At 34.6% G+C, this 22,499-nt stretch overlaps 1 protein-coding gene across 1 annotated transcript; it reads left to right on the top strand.

The window, feature by feature from the left end:
• The first annotated feature begins 596 nt into the window (after positions 1 to 596).
• LOC144344653 (uncharacterized) lies at positions 597 to 21,659 on the top strand. The gene is made up of 25 exons (XM_078006532.1): positions 597 to 881; positions 1,294 to 1,435; positions 1,850 to 1,969; positions 2,124 to 2,246; positions 2,452 to 2,562; positions 2,868 to 3,011; positions 4,258 to 4,395; positions 4,489 to 4,608; positions 4,835 to 5,098; positions 7,895 to 8,032; positions 8,210 to 8,470; positions 9,548 to 9,667; positions 14,873 to 14,986; positions 15,403 to 15,426; positions 15,809 to 15,919; positions 16,702 to 17,005; positions 17,486 to 17,595; positions 17,735 to 17,898; positions 19,037 to 19,126; positions 19,461 to 19,566; positions 20,007 to 20,079; positions 20,699 to 20,756; positions 21,015 to 21,085; positions 21,207 to 21,282; positions 21,501 to 21,659. Exons 1-25 carry the CDS (start codon positions 597 to 599, stop codon positions 21,657 to 21,659), a joined length of 3,426 nt encoding a protein of 1,141 aa, XP_077862658.1.
• Positions 21,660 to 22,499: the final 840 nt, after the last annotated feature.

Raw genomic sequence — 22,499 nt, 5'->3', positions numbered from 1 at the left:
CAATATTTTAAATCGTTATTTACTAATTCATGTTGTTGTTATGACAAACATGCTGCCTGAGACACTATGCAAGATACACAGTATTGATAAACAGTAGATTATTTGTTCGAATTCGAATTTAAAAAAAACTTATTAAACGAGTTATTAAGTAATATGATGTGACCAGTAATTATTTACCGAAATTACCAATTGTCCAATTATGCTGAAATAGTTAATACCATATTATTATGTTTCAAACAATTATCTAAATTGTAAATCAAAAATAGCTTATGACTAATTATATTACTGTTTGGCTAGGACAAATATTTCAGCAATAAAAAGTTGGGGGCTTGACAAGACAAGAATTATGTGTTTTGAGTAAATTTTAAAACAATATTCTACAGGGAAATTTACAAAAACAAGTATATTTATGAAAACAATCTCACAAAAAGTGTGGCTCGAAAACTAGGTGTAGTAAAATATGTTTGCACAGTACTCCTTCTCCAGATTTTCTAGTGGTAGACCCCTGATTGGCTGTTGTATATAACATATTTCAGTCTCATAAACGCATTTGTGCGTCACATGTGTTTTAAAAAGCGGACGTGCCCAGCATCGTCATGACCAGGAAGCAAGCACAAATGACCTCAACAGAAGAAGACAAAAAAGACGCCGCACCGAGCAGTATGGCAGTATTGGAACCCGATTTTAACAACAGTGTGAAGAAGATTACTGATGCCTTCATGAGAAGCACCTCAGTCGCTGGTCTGCCACGTATATTCGAAGGAAGGGGGACTATAGTATCTTCATTTTGGACTGTAGCTTTCATCCTTGCCATGGCGGCTTCAGTGTGGCAAATAGAAGAATTGGTCGTACAATATCTTGCGAGAGATGTTAACGTCAGGGTAAGGCATAGATTTGAAGAGTTTCAAATAGTATACATTGGTGTTGGGACACATGTAAAGTCAAGCAATGTGTTGAACATATGTACCTGAAGCCACGTACATACCCGTGACAATAATGCCCCATATATATGGTATTCATACTTTTTGTATATATTGATTAAACCACATGTGCTTTCATAAACCACAATACAGATTTTACTCACAATGGCATACTGTTTATGCATTGACTTTTACACATTGATCCGGGATGTTGACGTATGCATCTCATCATCCAATCGAGAATCGGTTTTGATTGACAATTCTAATTAGTAAACAGTTGACAATAAAGTGATCTATTTGTTTTCAAATATGAAGTTTCATTATTTGTTTAATTTAATAAAGTTCATCTTTGTCAACATGTTTCTGTTCGCAGATAAAGGTCGTCACAACTCAAGGTTTACCTTTTCCCAGCGTTTCAGTCTGCAACACAAATAAATTTCGGAAATCTGCAATATCAATGTCGCCATACTCCAAACTTGTAACTGTTGACACCGAAATAGTACGGTCATATTTTGGTAAGTATCCAATCATATTTAATAATATTTGTGAAGGTTAGTTCAGACCCTAGTTTGACATCAAATATATGTCGTTATTTGCACACTAATTTTCTTTTAATTAATCAATATTAACAAAGCTAAATAGTGTACATAATTACATGTTTTAATAGTCATCGAATATTCTAATGTATTGAATTACATTACACATATAATTAAACTGCATAAACGGACAATATGCATTAACGTTCAGTTTCGTAATGCGTCTTACACCATTTGAATCATAAAGCGCGTACATATTCTTCAGTCATTATGCAAGACTTGAATAACCCGTATTTGGAAATTTATATAACTATCACATAAAACTTGTTAATAAAGAAGGTTGTAACAGATGTTTACTTTACATTTTTAATATGTTAATTCACGTATTTGCAGCTCTTCAGTGTCTTGAAGGGGATTTTCGATGCAATAATAGTGGATGTATCAAGCAATATCTTTTTTGTGATGGCTATGATAATTGTGGCGATAGAAGTGATGAAGAAAACTGCGACTATGGTGAGTTATATCGACTTGTATTATGTTTCAGTACAGTACTTGGCGTGAGTAAACTGGGCAATATCGAGTACGTGTATACGCTAAACAATTATGTGAGAATGTTAGCTTATAATATTATTTTATTTCATTTTTCTGGAACTATGACTTGCTACAGGTAGTTGCAGCGTCGATCAATTCAAATGCACGTCGGGAAGTGACTTGGGAGTTTGTATCGAAAAGAAGTTCAGATGTGATAGAAAATTGGACTGTTATGGGGGAGAAGATGAAGACCACTGCGGTAGGTTAAACATTGACATGAATTTTAAAATAAACATTTATTTAGTTAGTTATTATTAATGCTATTCAATGTCTGATATTCCCATCAACATTCCATCAAAAATCTTATTCGTTTCAAATTCATGTAAGGAAGTGTAACTTGTTAAACTGCTACATGGATCAGGGTAGCGTCTACTGACAATTACAAGTTACTGCTTGTATTCCAGAGTGTATTGATAAGAAAGAATACAAATGTTCGGATACTGGTCGTTGTATCAAGTTATCTAAAAAGTGTAATGGTATAGACGACTGTGCAGATGGTAATGATGAAAATAATTGTGAGTCAGGTTTTTTAGTATCGGATAGCATTTGGAAAATACGTGAATAAGTAACGAATATTGGTGTAAATGCGATGTTATTAATGCATCTTGTTCTTATAACTTGCATATCTTGTCGAGAAATAAACTGTCATGTCGACATTACATATACACTCCATTTTTCAGGTACTATATTGTTTCTATAAGTTTCAATTTATAAATGTATAATAACAAAAAAATCACAACCAATACATGCAGTCGACGTCAACGAGATTAAAGCGTAAAATAAAACAAATGTGCAGTACTTCTTAAATGTTCATACTCAGGTTTTAACATGGAACACCAATGCCCAGAATATTATTTTCAATGTGATGAAGGACGTGTATGCATCCCTCAGTGGTATCGATGTGACGGCGATAATGATTGTCAGGACACACTAGATGAAACCGGATGTACAAATCGATCAATCGGTAATTAGTGGTTATTAATTATATCATCAGCATATATCAGGGTAAAAGTGAATGATTGACCAATTCCGTGTGTGCATTGAAATTAGGTCAAGCAAATCGAGGAACTTGAAACATATGTGTGATATATATTTGTCTAGTTACGTAAAGACTACAATAATTCTGACCATAAAATATTACTTCTGGAGTTCCCCGTTGCTATAACGTGCCACTGGCCACTGATGCCAAGATTTGACATAAGCAATATGTTCTAATTGTAAATTGGCGTTTACTGAATATATAGGTCATGACTGAATGTATATTTTGTTGAATAATATGTTACTATTGTCATGAGAATAAACTATGATCATATATTGGGATGATATCAGTAACAACGAGATTGATTGATGACTGTTTTTAGGACCCGGTTAAGACATTTAGTTCAGTTTAACACGACAACATTACAAGTAACCTCAGCGCATCCAGAAATATTGTTCTCATAAACATAAGAACTTCCGATGTGAATCTGTACTACTTCCTGTTATACTACTTTTGTTAGTCCTTTATAACTAAAATATGTACCTCCGAGGTTATTTCTCTAAGTTAAAAGTACTGAAAATGTTTATGTTCTTTTTAAGTTTAGTCGTCTCTTAGTCCGTACACAATTATTAAAATCAATCCTAATCATACGGAAATGTATTCAAATATGGTAAAGAATCTATTAATCAAGCACATGATTAATAGAGAGTATGTGTTTACTTATGACGATTATAATTGCCGTATTAATTCCAGAATCAAGCAGCACATCAGCTGTAATTGACTCAATACAGTTTTGATATACCCAGGTGCTATATCAGGAAAATCTACGGCTACAATTACCGCTGACCTAACGCACAAGCAACAATAAATTCACTGTGTAAATGTGCGCTGGCGGATACTACTTGACTTACATACATACCAAATCACAGCCATGCAGTTAAACTTGATTAGTTTTTATTTTTCTAATACCCATGTGCATTTAGGTATTGTAAGTTCGCATTTGTTTGTTTAATGTTTATATGCATGCATATATGCCTGTAGTTTTGATTGGTGGAAACTGATAGACCCACTGATTGACTGACTAACTGACTGACTGACTGATTCGTATAGTTTCATCAGTATTACAAATCTCTCACGGAAAATTGTTACCACTGAAATACAATTAAAGAGCAGATGTTATGTCTAGGATTTATACAAATGAGATACATGTAAACCGGACACTTTGTTTCAGATGTCATCGACTTTACTTGCCATGCAAATGAGTTTAAATGCGAAACGGAGTGTATACCAGATGTTTGGGTTTGTGATGGATTCATTGATTGTCCATCAGCAGAAGACGAACACTACTGTCACATGACTGTTATTAATGGTACGTCCATCGTTCATAATTCTATTGTAACAACACGCAGTAAATTAATGTAAATCAACACAAATAATATGTATAAGTTAAATGTTTTCACAGGGTGCGCTGAACACGAATTTATGTGCGATGTTAGTCAATGTATTCCGAATTCGTGGCTCTGTGATGGAATTGTCGACTGCTTCGATCAAACCGATGAAATTATATACAATTGTCTCGGAGGTGGGTAATATGCATATAAAGCAATGTTCCGTTTAAGAAAGTAAATTAGAAAATAAATGTCCTTGATATAAAAGTCTGAAAATTCTATAGAAACGTTTTAAATCAGACCCACAATGCCATAACATCAATCATATATCCGATTAGGTGATTACATGAGCTATAAATATAAGTTTAGGGGACATTACTATGGTGTAATTTCCGCATCTGTAATTTATTGGGTTCACAGGAATTGGAGAGTGTTTTTACGATACCAGTGGAACGGATTATCGGGGTTGGACCAACACCACAATCAATGGCAAAGTATGCCAGAATTGGAGTGAGCAGATACCGCACCAGCACTCGTACACACCTAATAACTACAGTAATCATGGTATTGGGACACATAACTATTGTCGCAATCCAAGTGAATCATCTGCGACGTGGTGTTATACAACAGATCCAATGGTGCGCTGGGACTGGTGCGATATTGGCGAACCTGGGGTGAATTGTAGTAAGTGTGATTTGTATATTCCTAGAAACATGGTTATTAGGGTCACTGAATAACATCACCGTTGCTTCACCTTAATAGATAATATATACAAATATCTCCTGATCAAAAGTTCACACTTTATTTTTACACATTATATCGTTTGCTCCACTGTCATTGAAATAGTCCGTCAGCTTGCTCACGTTCAATCTCCCCTAGCATGCCATCAACCACAGAAGTATTACTAATATTCACTATGCATTATTAATATTCACATTTGCTGATTTAGATTTAGACCTTTTCTACCTGTTATTTACGAACCTTAGGCAGATTGCGTTCTTACGTAATATGTTAGTACCTTAAATGAGTTCAATGGTTTGACATTTTATAAGTTTGAACATTGTATATAGATGGTATTTTAATTGTAATTTTACATTTTTGGCGAATGTAATTTATAATGTTCGGGAATCATTTTTGTTGACTAAGTCGATAACTGACTTTGACCTTTAATAAGGCTATAATGCCTAATTCCGAGAACTACACTGATACCATGAAACCAAGAAAGACCACGATGATATACATATCTTGTCAATAATTAACACTGTTACATTAACATGTGTAACATGGTGGTTGAAGCGAATATTTACACGATTGTGAAGATGTTAACACAAAGTTATGCGCAATTATATTTGTTGTGTAGGAGTGACAGTAATGATTAATCAACTATTAGTAGCAAAATTAACAAATAATAATAAATATATACTGCAAATTACCAAGCAATCACAAATAGAACAAACATAACTAATTACAATATGAAACTAGATACTGTAACTAATCACATAGGTTAATTGACTCAGGTAAAGTAAATTTAGACTTGATTATTGTCGGGCACTATAAATAGAGAGGTTAAGGTAGAGATGCAGTTTACCTGAACGGTATTTTAATTAGTTAATTATGAAACCAAGATGAACCCACTTGTTCACAAAACTATATATTTTCGGAAAGATTATCGTATGAATTTTAAAATTGTGTTATGTTTTATGGACACTGTAGTTTGAAATATGCACAAAAATGTCCTTTTTTGGTCAAAAGAGATTTAAAAAAATAGCTTCTAAACCATGCTTCTGTTTCCTTTCAAAATTGGTATATGGGGACAGCTGTTTACTATAAAGAAAGTGCCGTCTTGAAAACTGTCTACCAGTTGTCAATTTTGCAGGGCAGCAGCTCAAATTTCACTATTTCAAGTTTATGCATAAATTAACACACAAGCTAGTTGTCTGTACGGTTGTTGTAACACTGTTCAACCAAAAACAATGCCCCGACGGCGTTTTGAAGATAAACACATTGTCAATCATTTGTGAAAATTTCAAAACAAAAGTCTAGGAGCTATTTTTTTTAAAAGTGCTGGGATGTGCACTAAAACGAAGCCGAGATAATTGCTAATTTGCATAACAAATTCACTCAGTAAGACGTTTGCTAATGCTCATAATTAAAATAGATGTAACAGTTTCAAATTTAAATGTATTATCATTTTGTTAAAAGTTAAATATGGTGCATAATATCCCGTCATTTCGTTTTTTCACCATGTTTCTTTTTTTTATTATTTATGTACAGCCTTGCTAAATCTTGCTTCAATAGCATTCAAAAGTGAGAATTTTTGCACCTGTTATCTATATTTTAAAATCGTTTTTTGAGTATGTTCAACTATTTACAATTCTACAAAATGTTAACAGGCTATAGCCAAGACTGTTTGGATAATAAAGAAGCAAAATAAAAATTCACCACCAAGTGCCACGAACCTGCATCTCTACCTTAATATCTGAACAAAATGGGCTTTGTTGTCTTAATAAGAATGATATATTTATAGAGAGGGCTGTGCTTAGATTTCATTTGGTTTCAACCAGCGGCTTAGTTGCAAATCATGCTCCGACATCAGAATGATAGATTAATATCTTTTAAGTCAAAAGAAAGCAAAACAAATGTATAACTAGATCAACATGTAAATGAATAATCACTAGACATATTATAAATCATAAAGTAAAACCTTTGGTCCAACAATGTGAATATTCTAGTAAAAAATTATTAATTATTAAAGTAATTATTAAAGTAATTTATTAAGTAATTATTAAAGTAAATAATTAAGTAATCAAGGGCAAATCAGTGAAGTAATTATATATGTGGGAGTTATACAACCAATATGTAGTGTCGGGGATTTCGAAAGGAGACATATTTAAAAGGTTTCTGTGAAAAGAAAAACCTGTGTGACATTACTGTTGTTGGGAACAGATTTCTGTGTTTAACATATTTGGAGATACCGTATGATATTCTTTATCTTACATTACGTCACTATAGTTTATAGCCTATCACGTTAATGTAACTTGAGATTGCCCGCCAGAATGTAAACTTGTCACATGTGTGAGTCAAGGCTAACACGAGGCAGTAGTAGACCACGGAATAAAGTAGTCGTGTTTTTCAACTCGAAGTAACTGACTTGTTATCTGATTCAGTAAAAGATCCTATACCCCACAACTGATGCCATCTGATATCATACGTGTCACAATCTGTGTCGCAACATAACTGTCAAACATGCTTTGATAGATGGATATGCACTGAAATACAGACCTACTGAGTTCGGGTGCAACTAATCAATTCAATGCATTGTATATTACACTCGATACATATTCAAATATAAGCTCCGATAAGTACAGCATTTAGAAAGGCATTTCGACTGGGTTTTGCGTAATGATTGGTTAGTTGTCCCGAGTGAGAATTCACATATTACACTATTGGCATTTATATAAGCACTACCTTTTATTTCAGACAATACTGGCGATGATTGCACTGACTCTGAATTCAGCTGCGACGATGTATGTATACCAACATTGTTTCTCTGTGATGGTTTTATGCACTGTTCATCGGGAATCGATGAGGATAACTGCGACATGAAAACAAATAATAGTATGTTTATAAAATTCCGTTATTATATTTTAGTGTGTTATGCTATCGTCACATTGTCGTGGACTGGTGTATTAGCATTCTTATTCAAAATTTCAAATCACCCATAAATACAATGTGAAATGGCACGAAAATTCGCACTTAATGATTACATTAATGATTACATATTATTCATTGTAGGCGGGGAATGTTTTTACGGTGTTAATGGTGAGGACTACAGAGGAACAAAGAATTACACTATGAAAGGCAAGCCTTGCCAGAAATGGACTGAGCAAACACCACATGCACATACATACACCGAACAATTTTTCAATGCCAGTGGTTTTGGAGATCATAACTATTGTCGTAATACAGGTCGCGATCAAGCAACGTGGTGTTTCACTACTGACCCGGCAGTACGTTGGCAGTGGTGTTCTATTGGTGAACCAGAATTAAACTGTGGTGTGTATTACAGTTTACATTAATTGTTCTTCTTATTATGTGTACTAATCTGATATGATTGTGTAATAACAATTTCATCGATTGGCCAAATCTCATTCACTCCAGTGGTACACAGCCACAGTCGCACTGGCAGGTTCTGGTTGAGTTATGTATATCTTATTAAGTTCGTAACATACTGGTTATACAAAACATGTCAGCAACAAAAAAATGCCACACATGTGGGGTAAAAAGCATAACAAAACAAACGCAAATGAAAAGAGCTTTCATCAGAAAAACCGCGTGACATGGAGACAAAAACACAAATGAACAGGTAGTCCCGGGTAGATCTTCGGCATAATTGAAAGTAGATTTCATGTCGCCTGTGTACTATTTTTAGCTAGTTGTACTAAGTCGGTAATGTATTTTCTTAAATAACTGCTAAAATAATTACGTAACAAAACAAGCAAGGATTACCCATCCTAACAGAAATTTGAGCAATACATGTTTTTCAAACACATGAATCGTCTATTGTTGTATTAATGTTGTTAATTTTTTCGTTAATTGGAAAATGAAGGTTCTTACATCTAATTAAATAACATGTTGACATGTACCGCGATATATGTATCTATTTACCTGGATTAAATTAACGTGCAATTAAACAGCCAGCATGTAATAATAGTATTTAGAATGTTCGTTATGCCTATCACATTGGCACATTCATTTGTAATTCTAGATTAATTGTATAATCCGCTTTTAAAACAAAGCAACAAATCCTTTGGCAGTAATCAGAATATGCAATAACATTTAATCATGATATGCTGCTACGTCATCAGATGTTTCCAATGTTTTAATAAACTTTAAACTCGATCTCGTAATTGTAATTATTAACGTCAACTTTCTGTTAATATTATGATATGTTGCATTATTTGTTCATCCTTATACTATAGTCATTGTTATTATAGTCAGCAATTTTCTTCGAAAAATTCAGTTCATCTGCAAATGAAAAATGGTATATTTAACACATTAAGGTGGAATATGCATAACTCACGTCCTCAATGTAACAACTATAATAAACATATGTTATCGTCACACTAATAGGTGGTCTTTGCGAGGGCACAAATTTCGAATGCAGTGACTCTTTTTGCATTCCTGGTTATTGGCTCTGTGATGGCATTAATGATTGCTCAGATGGGGAAGATGAAATAGGATGTGAAAATAGTAAGTACTATAGCAACACATTATGGACTGTCCGTTGCAAATCAACAACATTTTACACAGTTATGATCAGCAATATCTGTAACGTTTAAGTAATACGGATGACAACTAAGTTAATGATATGACTAGGTATAACGCCAAATATGTATATTTAAATAATAACACATGCTTGTGAGGGTAATATCACCCGAGGGCAGACAACAAATCGTGATATTACCCTCACAAGCATGTGTTATTTATTTTATCACATCGAACAGACATCCACCATGCACAATCACAGCTACCATAGATCACTCACACCAGCTCTCCCACAAAATAACAACACTTATATTTGAAGTATGCAATATTTTATTTTATCTATTATAACAAGTTTCACATTACTCAATAACATACATACATTGTTTGCTGAAAAAAACAACGAAATACACTCAGTAAATGTTATATTCAACCATGGATACTCTTTTTAGTTGAACCGTGTTTCAGCAGTGTGAATCACTCAAATTATCGAGAATTTTTGAAATGAATTGAGAAATTCTCAAACGCAAGTTATTTGATCACTCTACAGATAGAAATGTCAGAGTGCCGTGGAAATGACTGAAATTACTTTCTCACACCTATTCACAAGCCACACAGCTTTGTTTAGAGCGTTTTCGGTTAGCATCGGCGTGGAACGCATAGAAATGCTCACAGCGTAGAACGCGCTGCAGCGACCCCGGCTGCGACGTTTCAGTGGCGGCTTTGCCGTACATTTTTGCTCCATATAAAAAATACCCTGTACATCAAAACAGAGTCTCTTACTTAATATCCATTCTGGCACGTTCACTGTCTATTTCGGATGGCTAAAGTTCCTTCAAAAACCCTGAAAGCAACCCCGAAAAAAACAGCGGCCAGAACAGCACCAGTGCAGCGAACGACAATTTGTTATGCGCAGTATCGTTGCGCAGTGATTTCAGTGACGTCATCCATGTGATATACCCATGTAATATCCACTTGGCGGGCAATATACCATGTAATATCCATTTTTATTCCATGTCATGTGACCGAGTCTCAACCAATCACAGCATGCGTAACAGCAGTGAGATCAATCTGATTAAAATCCGATGTAGGTATGAGGCTCCAATTTTTTTTTTTTATATTTTTTTTATATATATATATAACCCTTTATATTATATTTATTTGTATTTTAGTTTGAATATGTCGATTTTTTTGGTTTTTCTTGCCGTTAATCAGTTCTTAGAAAATTGTGTCCCACTCGCCTCTAACTACATCTGACTCAATGCCTATACAAATCTCGTACAAATCTCGCACAGGGACCAACCAATCAGATCACGGGTTACAAACGCGCCTGAGCATGACTCAAAACATGGCGGCGTACTGCTGCTACTTTTGCGTGAGCTGGACCTCATACAACTTATTGACAACGCAGTTTTTTCGATGATGGATCGTTGTCTAAAATAACAAGTAAGTAGCATTCATTAACTCTTTTGGCCTTGATTGTATTTTATTTCTGTTTGGTGGCAGACGAATTACATGTAATGTTGTTTTTTGCCTCTGGATCGGCGTCGGTGATCCGGTATCAACTCTACAAGTCGTTTTATCCCAATCACGATCTTTACTTGAAAATTCATTTTAGTCGATCGTTTCTAAACTAACAATTCACGAAAATGGATGTTTTTTCTACTGCTCCTGATTGACAGATTGGTCACCGTCAACACGCATGTTTACGATCGGGGGCAACGCTCGCTATCAATTCACCATGTTCCATGTTTTTTTGTTTTTTTCAGGAAGAACGTGACACCCCAGAAACAATTACCCCCCAGGGCAGATGAATGTGTTCATTGTGGTTTGTGGATTCAGTTTTAGAAACCAACCACTATTATTCGCGTGTCGATAGTATACATTTATATAATTTACATAATATTTATGTTAATCACCTATATTGTATTTATTGATGTGCATTGCTAACAGCACAGCTATCTCAGCTGAGAGGCTGCAAGCTCAATGTACTTTTTTCGCTAACTGTTGTAATGCAAATTTCATACAACTTACGTTATGAGATTAATGCAGCACATGGATTAATTTAACATGTTAATTAGTATTTTCTTAGACATGATGCTGTACTATAATTTTTTTCCCATACCAGTTTTTTTGTAATTATTGTCTATGTCTGATCAGAATTGATTCCATCTATTTTTTAGTCAGTGTTTTTGATGCAAAATGTCTTAGTTTATATCTTTGGTCACACAAAGAAAAATCCACCAGGTATCTTTAGTATCCATCAATTTGTTATTTAACTAAGATTCTCAACAGGCATTTTGGAATAGTTGTGCTATTTTGATAAACAGTACCATCACAATTAACTCATAGTAGGTAGCCACATATCCCTGTTGAATTCTAAAACTGTGATGAATAGATGCCAAATACTTTTGTTATTTTTATAAGAGTATTTTCAGTAAATTAGTGATTGACGAACATATTTTCTTTGAGATAAATATTTATTGATACTTAAATAAACCTTGTTCTGTCAATTTTTTTAAGCAGATGAACATGTTATGCTTAAAAAAACAGCTGGAAAATAAATTAATGGCTTAAGGATGTAAATATATGCTATTTTTCATGAAATAAACCAAGATGTCACTTATTTAGGTGATGTGGTTTATTGTTCATGTCACTGATGTCTTCCATTTGATGCAAAATCTTCAAATAAGTTAACCCTCCTATATACTGTTACATTTATTATATAATTTACATGATAAAATAAGACTGCTGAGATGGTTCATCATCTCTACCAACTCAATCTGACCCCTGTATTATAATTTTCAATATCGAAAGAGGGATCTAAATGGAGTACATTTCTGATAAAATTGCCCATACCAAAGGCTGTGTGGCAGAATATTAATCTCAAACTTTAGTTGGACACTTCAGCTATTTCTTTTGGATGCAATTCTTGTACAATACTGTCAGTTTCCCTATAGTAACGGTACATTCGCATATAAAAAAAACTGACTGGGAATACTCCTCTTTGATATAACGATATTTTAGAGCTAATGAAAAATAAATAATTGTCTGTGGGAAAGTATCTTTTTCTTCTCTTAGTTTGTCAACCATCCAATAAAATATGGATACACTGTCCCTAGGAGTCTGGAATAATAGGCTGTCTTTCAACTGAGACTGTAGAGATTTTGAGGCAGTTGTGGTCAGTGCAAGGACTGTAACATCAGGCAAAACAGCGTAGTTCCCCAACATGCTAGAAAAATTCCTTGAATGCACTTTGTTGTGTCTTGCGCATGCTTTTTTTGGCTGTCATCTGGTTTTTCACCCCTACAAAAAAAACCACATGTACACGTTAGGACTCCAAATCTAATCATTTCCTGATTTTTAAGAAAAAAATTCTCTAGTAAAGCATGTACACTGACATTTTGGTAGAATGAGCACTTTTATAATGAATTGCCCAATTAACATAATGAACCAACACAGCTCTGTACATATGCAGTAGTGGAGGAATATGTTCACATATATCCTACATTAAAATATTCGTATTTTATAAGAAAATATGAAATGAGTGGCTAAGCCACTTTTAAACCGCATTCCATCGACCATTCAACATGAACTTCTACAATTTATAACACACATAATGCAAACTATGATTTGAATGTTGAGTGGAAATCTTACCTGAACTTTTATTAATGAAACCATAGGAGAAACTATAACAGAACCAGGTTCCTCAATTATACATGGTAGATTAGTGATTTAACCAAATCCAGTTGGCACGATTGCTTGGACATTGTTTTTTGATAACAGGTGTGTTAATGCCTCCTTCTTGCACACCTTAAAGAAAGGGGAAATGTGCACATTCAATATATCGCAATAACGAAATTGACTCGGCAAATACATTATTCACGTTACTGGTTCATGCATATAGGTCACAGTCACGGCGTCACGTGAAGACAAAACTATTATTGTTACTCACAGGCGCTCGGACCGTTTAAAGGCCCAATTCACTTGCCCTGGGCACGTGTGAATTGGAGGTGTGGCTATTCTAATGCATGGTGTTAATCACTTGCATAGCCTATGACGCATCCTGTTTCAGCGGTCTAACATCACGTGACTGTGATTGACAGTAGTAATTATTCAAGGTTAGTTGCGCATCCCTTTCCCCGGTTCATGTTTTTTACTTGTTTATCCGCCAAAATCTCAGCTCGTACACAATTTATTGTCATAAATATTACACACAGTCAATGCTGTGATATTCATAGTCACATGCATCCACTTTGGCATGACATAATCGACCTGTAAGTTCGAGAAAACACGTTTTTACTAGAGCTTGGCTGGAGCTGTTTACTACAGCGTGACAAGCAAGGAAATAATCCCTATTGTTTAGGAGCGTATTTATAGTATACCTGGGCCTTTAACGGTTAAGACGGGAGTAGGGGATGTCGTTGAAAGGATAAATACAAATACGAAAATTACTGACATGAAAGCCATAGGTTTATCAGAGACTCGCAAAAACATTGCCTGGCCGTAACATATTAACTCATAATGCAATAGTTAGATCGTTCTGACTGTATCAGTATAAAGTCGAAACAACATGCACGTAACTGATGGTTTATATTGCGTCGAATGTGACTCGTTAACATGATCGGTGACTGCCGCCTCACCTGCGGTAATACAAGGTCATCAAAGTTAAAATGCAAATTATCTCAAATGAATTAAATACATCAATCGTGATTGCTCACAAATAATAATTAAGTTTTTGCAAAAGTGACTAAAACTCACCTCAAATTCGGAATCCTCGATTGATTTCACATCGGTTCTAACATTACTTGCAGCCATCTTGAAATAGCCTGGAACGATGAGTCTGGCGCATGTGCAAAGCTATTTTTGTAAGCCGCACTATGATTGGTCGACAAAACTCGTCGAAAACTGATCTCGTTGTACGAGATTTGTATAGGCATTGAGTCAGATGTAATTAGAGGCGAGTGGGACACAATTTTCTAAGAACTGATTAACGGCAAGAAAAACCAAAAAATCGACATATTTCAAACTAAAATACAAATAAATATAATACAAAGGGTTATATATATATAAAAAAAAACAAATATTAAAAAAAAAAAATTGGAGCCTCATACCTACATCGGATTTTAATCAGATTGCAGTGAGATGTGATAAATGAGTATAAACGTATTATCTTATTGCACCATTAACTAGGCACAGCGTTGTTTACTTGCGATGGTGGAAATCGTAGAATTCTCAATGTGTTTCTCTGCGACTACTATTTTGATTGCGACGACGCTACTGACGAAGAGCCTAGAAACTGCCTGAGTAAGTACATATATATTTTAACTATCTCCATCAAAAGACCTTGCAGCATCATAACATCGCATTTATTGTAACTGAATTTGACATCATTATTAATCATATTTATTTTTCAAATTAACATTAATGTTATTTTGCGTTTGTGTGCACCCACATGAATATTGTTTGCTTTGCGCTGCGTGTCATCGCAAATGCATGTGTACAGTGTATGTTCGTTCACAAATGTTTACATATGCAAATGCACTAATAAATTCACATAACGTTAGCAGAGAAGGTGGGGGTAATTGTTCGAACTAGTTAGATTAACAAAATCAATTCGTTATTACACTATATTTATAAAAATAAAACTATATGCGGGATACTAAAACCCGGGTTAAACACATATTTAGTAGCTGTTTCAAACATTATTGTTTTTGTTTCAGACGTCACACTTCCAAAAGCAATGGGTGAGTCTGATTCATTATATTAAGTAAAGCAATAACAAACACATGCACTGAATGTGACCCGGGGTATTTATGATATATTGACTGACAATTTGTGGCTCAATTTTTTTCACGATTGTTTAGATTCGAGGGAGGATCATTTTATGAACTCAATATTCATTATCGTTTTACAATATTAAATATTAGTTATAATTATTAGGGGTTAGTATTAGGAATTATTATGTAATCCATGGCTACTATTAATTGCGTGTATTGGTATGTATGTATAATTCTGCTATCATATGAATATAACAGGAGTATTATAAGTATGCCATCACTTTTCCTATTATTACGTTACACACATCGGCTAAAACTTTCGATAGATTTACTCAATTTCAACTTCCAGGTTTCCCAGTTTTTCGTTGTCTTTCCACTGGCGAAGAAGTACCACAGTTTAAAGTGTGTAACAATGTGATTGATTGCACTGATGCAAGCGATGAGCTTGAATGTACACATGGTAAGTAAAGAAGTGGGATTAACATGAAGCAAAATCTATCTGGCGATGTCGCGGTATTAGTGTTCGGGACTGGAAAGTGGTGAAAGTTGCGCCATGAAACAGCAAGGTGTTTTGCAAACCTAACCACGCAAATGTTACGAAAGAATAAGTGGTGACTCAGTCCAGTGCTGCTGCATGCTTTTCCCTCTCCACAATACAATTGAAGTAATCAGGTCAGCTGTTTTAGAACGGGGAATTATTGCTTAGTGCTGTCTCGGATTCGCTGTTCGCGTTACCAATCACCGGTTGGTTTATAAAGACAGAAATTAAACAAATTTTCAAACATTCAGAGCTGTCTTGAGAATATTAATTCTCACTAACTTCGAAATTTGATTGTTAAACACCCAGTATCAGTCATGAAATCAGTTTCAGTGGCGGCGACACAGCGACCCCTCTCCCTCGAAATAAATGTTGAAACCAAGCTGAAACCCATTGTGCCAGCAAAATTGTCCCCTCAAAATGCAGGAAATGGCGTTTCAGAGGGTCTATGTTTCAAAATTGTTAATAGTGAGCATGCCCCTATACCTCCTAGTAAGGTCGTGCCTTCGGTGCAAGGTTAGTGTGCAGATTTCGCCGTCTCTGAGTTTGTGTTGTGACCGTGAGTTGTTTATATCTTAATTTAAATTTCGGTAGGGTATTATATTAATTCTTCTTTTCAGTACTTAGTATTTGTTATATTGATTTTGTGTTTATTGTTAAAATAATACACTCGCTTCATTATTAATTCAAATCTTTCATTCCAGGTGAACACGCCGAATATCACGTGACTGCAGATGGTTTACGTTCCCTGTATTCTGGTATTACGGATGATATCAACGTATTCAATGACTTTGTTGATAATGTGTTCCAGGATCATCTATTAGGGCGAGTCGCTCATGAACATCCACCAGATTGGAATGGATTTATCGCTTACAGCAACTCCCCTGACTACAGTGACCTGGAGGATGTGTTAAAACTTCCTGTTGATAAAACAGCAAAATATGGCCATCAGCTAAATGATTTTGTACTGGAATGTACATTTGATGGTAACCAGTGTAATATGAGTAGGTGAGAACTCAAAATTGACATTTCAACTCAGGAGCCAATCAGTGACGGCCTCAGAGTTAGATGATACTTTCGGTTTCAAATACCCCAGGAAAGAGTTCTATGTTCTTCGTGTAATTAGATGTTCATATGCAAGGGATTTTCCAGACAAAAACGACGAATTCGGCCGAATTTTGTTAGCAGTTGGCTTAATATTAGCCCCAAAAAATCATTTGACCGTGACTATTTTTCTCTATTTTTCTTAAAAAAATCGTTTCTTAGCTTCTCTCTCTTCTATTGAGTCCGTATTCAAGATGGCGGCCCCATATAGTAAATACCGCATTTATTTTGTTATCACTTGTACGCCAGTTGACTGTGAGTTGACGTTATATCATACGACGTACAGACATAATAACATTGCATTAACTTGTTATAGATTGAAGACATGAATACTTTCAAATCAATAATTCTCGTAATGTTTTCTTCATTGAATATTTCTTGCAGCGATTTTAAAGAGTTTTATGACGACCGCTATGGCAATTGTTTTCAGTTCAACCCTTACAACAATGAGGGAAGAAATGGGCTTTATTCAATGAAAACAGGTGCCAAGTATGGTTAGTAAATGAAATCATCCTTACATCAAATGACTAAAATACAAGAATCGTGGTTTCTAAAATGAGCAGTACAGTACAGTATTTATACAGCACATCTATAATCCATAACGGTACTCATTGTGAGGTATTAATATTTCAGGACTTACGATGACGCTTTTTACTGAACAAGATGAGTATATCAGCATATACGGTCGTGATTCCGGAGCGAGGGTTGTGATTCACCATCCAACAGTGCCTCCACTTCCCTGGTCTGAAGGAATCACAATACCACCAGGAATGATTACATCTTTAGGACTGAAGGAGGTGGGTATAATGAATAAACGAACGAACAAATTATTGTTTGTTTTATTTTTTTCATTTGCAAGCATGGTAAAATCCGTGTCGTTGCCATGTTCGATTGTGCCAATTTTGATTTTTGTCCTGTTCACATCACTAAGTAATTTATGTTCACCGCCATGAATTAAAAAAAATGTGAGATTCTTGTAAAATTGATGAAAGCAAATTGAAAATAGGAGAAAGTGATTTTTCAATGAAAATACAATACGGGGTCACACAACTGAAACCCATGTCCTATGATTCCGATATTTTTTTTTTCAAATGTATGCAATCCAATATTTGCTTATTCCCAATGTCAGAAGCAATACTCCAGAACAATTACATATTGCCTATGGTTTGTGCATTATGACCTATGACCTATCATTCACAGTTACCAAGGTGTCTCGATACGGTCTTGCATCATTTAGTTATTGTATTCACTTTCAATTTCAATTGAATTTCATTTCGTCTAATTCATAGAACCAATGAAAACACACTAAAATAAAAAGTTATGCTTATTTATTCAATGAATCGGTTCTCAGAAGGGCAAATATATTCTTTGCTTTACAGGGAATAGGAAATCTCTCCATTGGATGGGGTACCACCGCATCATCAGTGATGCATGCCATCATATTCATATTCATATGATAGCAGAATTATTGCACACATAACAATACACGCAATTAATAGTATCTATAGATTACATAATAACTCCTAATACTAGGCCTCAATAATTATAACTAATATTGAATGCGGTAATACGATGATGAATATGGAGTTTATAAAAATTTTCTCTAAACAATCGTGAAATTGAGCCACAAATTGTCAGTAAAAATAACATAAATACCTCGGGTCACACTCTAAGCATGTGTTTGTTCAAAAAATAAATTGCCTTTAATTGGAAAAGCTACAACACAACTACCACTGCTGTCCAGACCATTCTACAATTCATTGTCTAAATCATTTTTCTCTACACAATCATATGTTCTTATTTTACTTAAGTTGTGACACAGTAAAATGAATTCCTTTACCAAGTTGCAAAACTTGTTAACATAAATTCCAGTTGACATCCGGTAAGTCAATGCAAAAAGTTGGATCTTGCATATAAGTTTAGGATTTATTTCAGACGAGGATAAGTCGACAACCGTATCCCTATGGAAACTGTACTCAACAAACTGATTTTAAAACCGTGTATGGAAGTTTTTACTCTCAGACGGTAAGTATAACACTTGATACCGATTTTTTTATAGTATTCAAACGTGGTGAATGTCACGATGAAATAGTTACAATAATATCACGACCAAATTGCGGCGCAAATAACATACGGTTCAAGCAAATGAGTTTGCAGCTCTTCTTCTATAATCCAGAATGATGTTCCAATTATCAAACATTACACCAACACCGTTGTGTTATCACGGTACATCCCTTCTAACAGTAACATATTCAATGACTGCTCCATCCATGTTTTTTTTTAGCTCTGTCCGTTTGATTTTTCTTGCCTGTTTATCAATGAATGAGATGACAGTTAATATTAATTTATTTCGCGCCAGGTATGTGACGAGTCGTGCTTACAGGATAATATGTTAAAGTATTGTGGGTGTGTCGATACAATGTTACGAGGTGAACCTCAGTGTATGTTGCTTAATAGAACACAGGGTAAGTTGATAAAACTGCCCCACAGAAAAGGAACACATATATTCAATTAGACGGTGCATAACAACGTATTATATGTGTGCGACTAGCAAAGGTAAAAAGCAAAAATAGCTGTAAAATGATGCTTAGGGGTTGAAAATATCACAACATGAAACATGAAGTATTTTGAACTCACGATTCTGAAAATCGCCTTGTCACTGCAGGCATACATGCTACCAAAACCCAAAACTAACTCTGCAAAAACACCCAAAATGTCATTTTGACTATAAATGTACATATTGTTGTATAGAAATACAAACTTCCACGTGGTCTCAATAGCTTGATTAACGAATGTTACAATTATTTTCAGCATAGATATCAACCGTAAATGGCAGATAATACATATCTTGCAATTATTTACATTCAAGCCCCATTAGTACTTAAAAATGTGTATCTAACTTCAGATTCGTGCAAACAATTGATACAGTATTTTGCTCGGAAGTTGTTATTGGGTTGCAAGTGTCACCAACCCTGCACGTGAGTATAGATTATATCTGATTATTGATTATTGAACATTCATTGAACGTGGCACTAAAGTCCACAAGGCCTATTTTATTGTTGTACTTGTTATCACTGTTGTTTCGACAGTTTGTCCCTGAGACATTTTTTACTGATGCGAACTAGTAGGTATAACTTTGCATCAATGGTTCACCCTACATCTGAAGTAGGTTATCAGATGCGTCATAATATTTCCCAATAAAATAATGGTTACGTAATCGTACAATCTCTGTGACGAGTATTCTCTATTCCTCAAACATATAGGTCAATGACAATATGCTTTGCAACCAATATTAGAGTATTGTCTGTTTAGGTAATGGCCTACGCAGGGCCTATTTATTCCAATGTCGGGTCAGTATGGAATAAAACAATAACAGACATTTAATGTACTAACTATTACCTATTTGAGTCCGGGTGGGAGAATATGTCAAGGGGAAATCTTCATTGAATTGGTATTGAATTTCTTTCAATTGTCAGTGACCAATTGACTTAATCTCCTTCAGCCTCATACATTCTAAACTAAATGACCAATATATGTTATATTCAATTATGATAATGTGTGATAATGTTAGAATTAGTATGCACTTTTCTATTTCAGAGAAAGTTGGTACACAAAAACAATATCCCAGTCTCTGTACCCATCAAATAAATTTCTTGTAAGTGACATAAATACACAATTTTCATTCTCAATTTTGACGCTTTAGAAACTCGGTAATTGATAATTAGTGTACTGGTGCAACAACTAATGTCAATGCTTAATACACAAGATCACTACTTTTCATTCACTCTATGGGTTACTATCTTGAGCAGAACAAGTGCTAAGCTGTGGGCTGAATATACGGTGTATTGCGATATTAGAAATTTGAATAAGGTCGATAATTACAACGTTCTCCTGTTGTAATTGTTTCCAACAGAAGCATTTACTGAAATTGATTCATCATAAAAACAAGAAAACAAAAGTGATTAGTGATTTGGAAGGATTTAGGTAAGTGAATGAACTTACATTAATCCATACTGATATAAAATGTGTATTTATGCTAGATTGATAAATAATGAATGCAATGCAATTATTGTGAAACTAATCACGGTTGAAAATTTCCTTCCAGGCAAAATATTGTACAGCTAGAGGTGTACTTTGAGGAACTAAATTATGAAACTATTACTGAGGTGCCTGACATTACGGTGAGTGCAATGAATACTAAGAACATATGATTGTGTGGAGAAAAATGTTGAAAGTTATTAATGTAGAATGCTCTGCACAGCAGTGTTAGTTGTGCAATGAATTGCATTTTTGAGACCATAATGATGTATCAAATTTCTACAAATGTGGTGTTTAGGGATACCGTGTTTGTATATCCTATGTGACGACTGTGGCTCTAACAACATTATTATCATTGCAGATAGAGAACCTGCTTGGTAATATTGGTGGTATTCTTGGCCTTTATTGTGGTTTTTGTGTCATAACTATAGTGGAGCTTCTTCAATTAGGGTGCGATTTAATAAAAGCAGCCTGGAATAGAAAGAGCAGAACAACGTCAGCCAGTAATAACCAGATCTAAGTACATTATGTATTTGTGTGATTGAGTCATTAAGTTTCTATCCTTGGATACTGTGGGTGATGTGGAAGTCGACATGTTTGGTGACATATTATTATCACAACCAAATAGACTCAATATATTTAGATTTGTCGAAGACATTCAAATTATGTAATCGTGCGTTACTTTTACGTCATATTGAATTAGTGGCAGCTTACTGCTTTGGTCCAGGATCATATATACATATTAACATACACGAAAGTGTCGGTCGTTTTAAATGGACACGTATCAGACTGGTGTGGATTCACATCAAGTTCACCTCAAAGATCATTTCTTGGGTCATTGTTTTTCATTTTTGTAGGTTAATGACTTGTCAAACTATATACATAATTAAGATATTTCAACGTATACAGAACACTAGAAGGTGTATTAATCTATTTATACATTATTCTTCTGTAAAAAAAAAAACTCCAACAGTCGTGCTTTACGTTGGTGAGCCAATACTGCATCTTAAAATTAATATTCGTAAATGTAATGCTATTTCATTCAGTACTGAGCGTAACAGCCCCATGTATGGGGTAAATGTTCAATAAAATTAAGATTAGGTTTAATTAGTGCACGTAATTTAGTCATTTTATTTATTAGTAAATTTACTACAGTAATAATATCTTAATTATGCAAATATTGTGAACAAAATTGATTTTTTCAAAAGAAATGTAATAATATTTAATGTATGAAAGAAAATACTACTTACCAACGTGTAGTCGATTTAGCCCACCCTTTGCAGTTCGCATTGATCTTCTTTGTTCACAGAAATCTATTCATTCCGCATCAACAGTTTTTATATTTCATTTAAAATCCTTA

This window comes from Saccoglossus kowalevskii, chromosome 6, assembly GCF_978046115.1.
Source record: "Saccoglossus kowalevskii chromosome 6, keSacKowa6.1, whole genome shotgun sequence".
NCBI lineage: Eukaryota > Metazoa > Hemichordata > Enteropneusta > Harrimaniidae > Saccoglossus > Saccoglossus kowalevskii.
This window is presented reverse-complemented; position numbering and strand designations above follow the sequence as displayed.

What these genes read in the sequence shown, in the direction of transcription:
- LOC144344653 (XM_078006532.1), top strand. Translation starts at nt 597, where the DNA reads ATGACCAGGAAGCAAGCACAAATGACCTCAACAGAAGAAGACAAAAAA. An exon ending in AATAGTACGGTCATATTTTG is followed by an intron (nt 1,436 to 1,849) that starts GTAAGTATCCAA and finishes ACGTATTTGCAG; the next exon opens with CTCTTCAGTGTCTTGAAGGG. An exon ending in TATATACAATTGTCTCGGAG is followed by an intron (nt 4,609 to 4,834) that starts GTGGGTAATATG and finishes TTGGGTTCACAG; the next exon opens with GAATTGGAGAGTGTTTTTAC.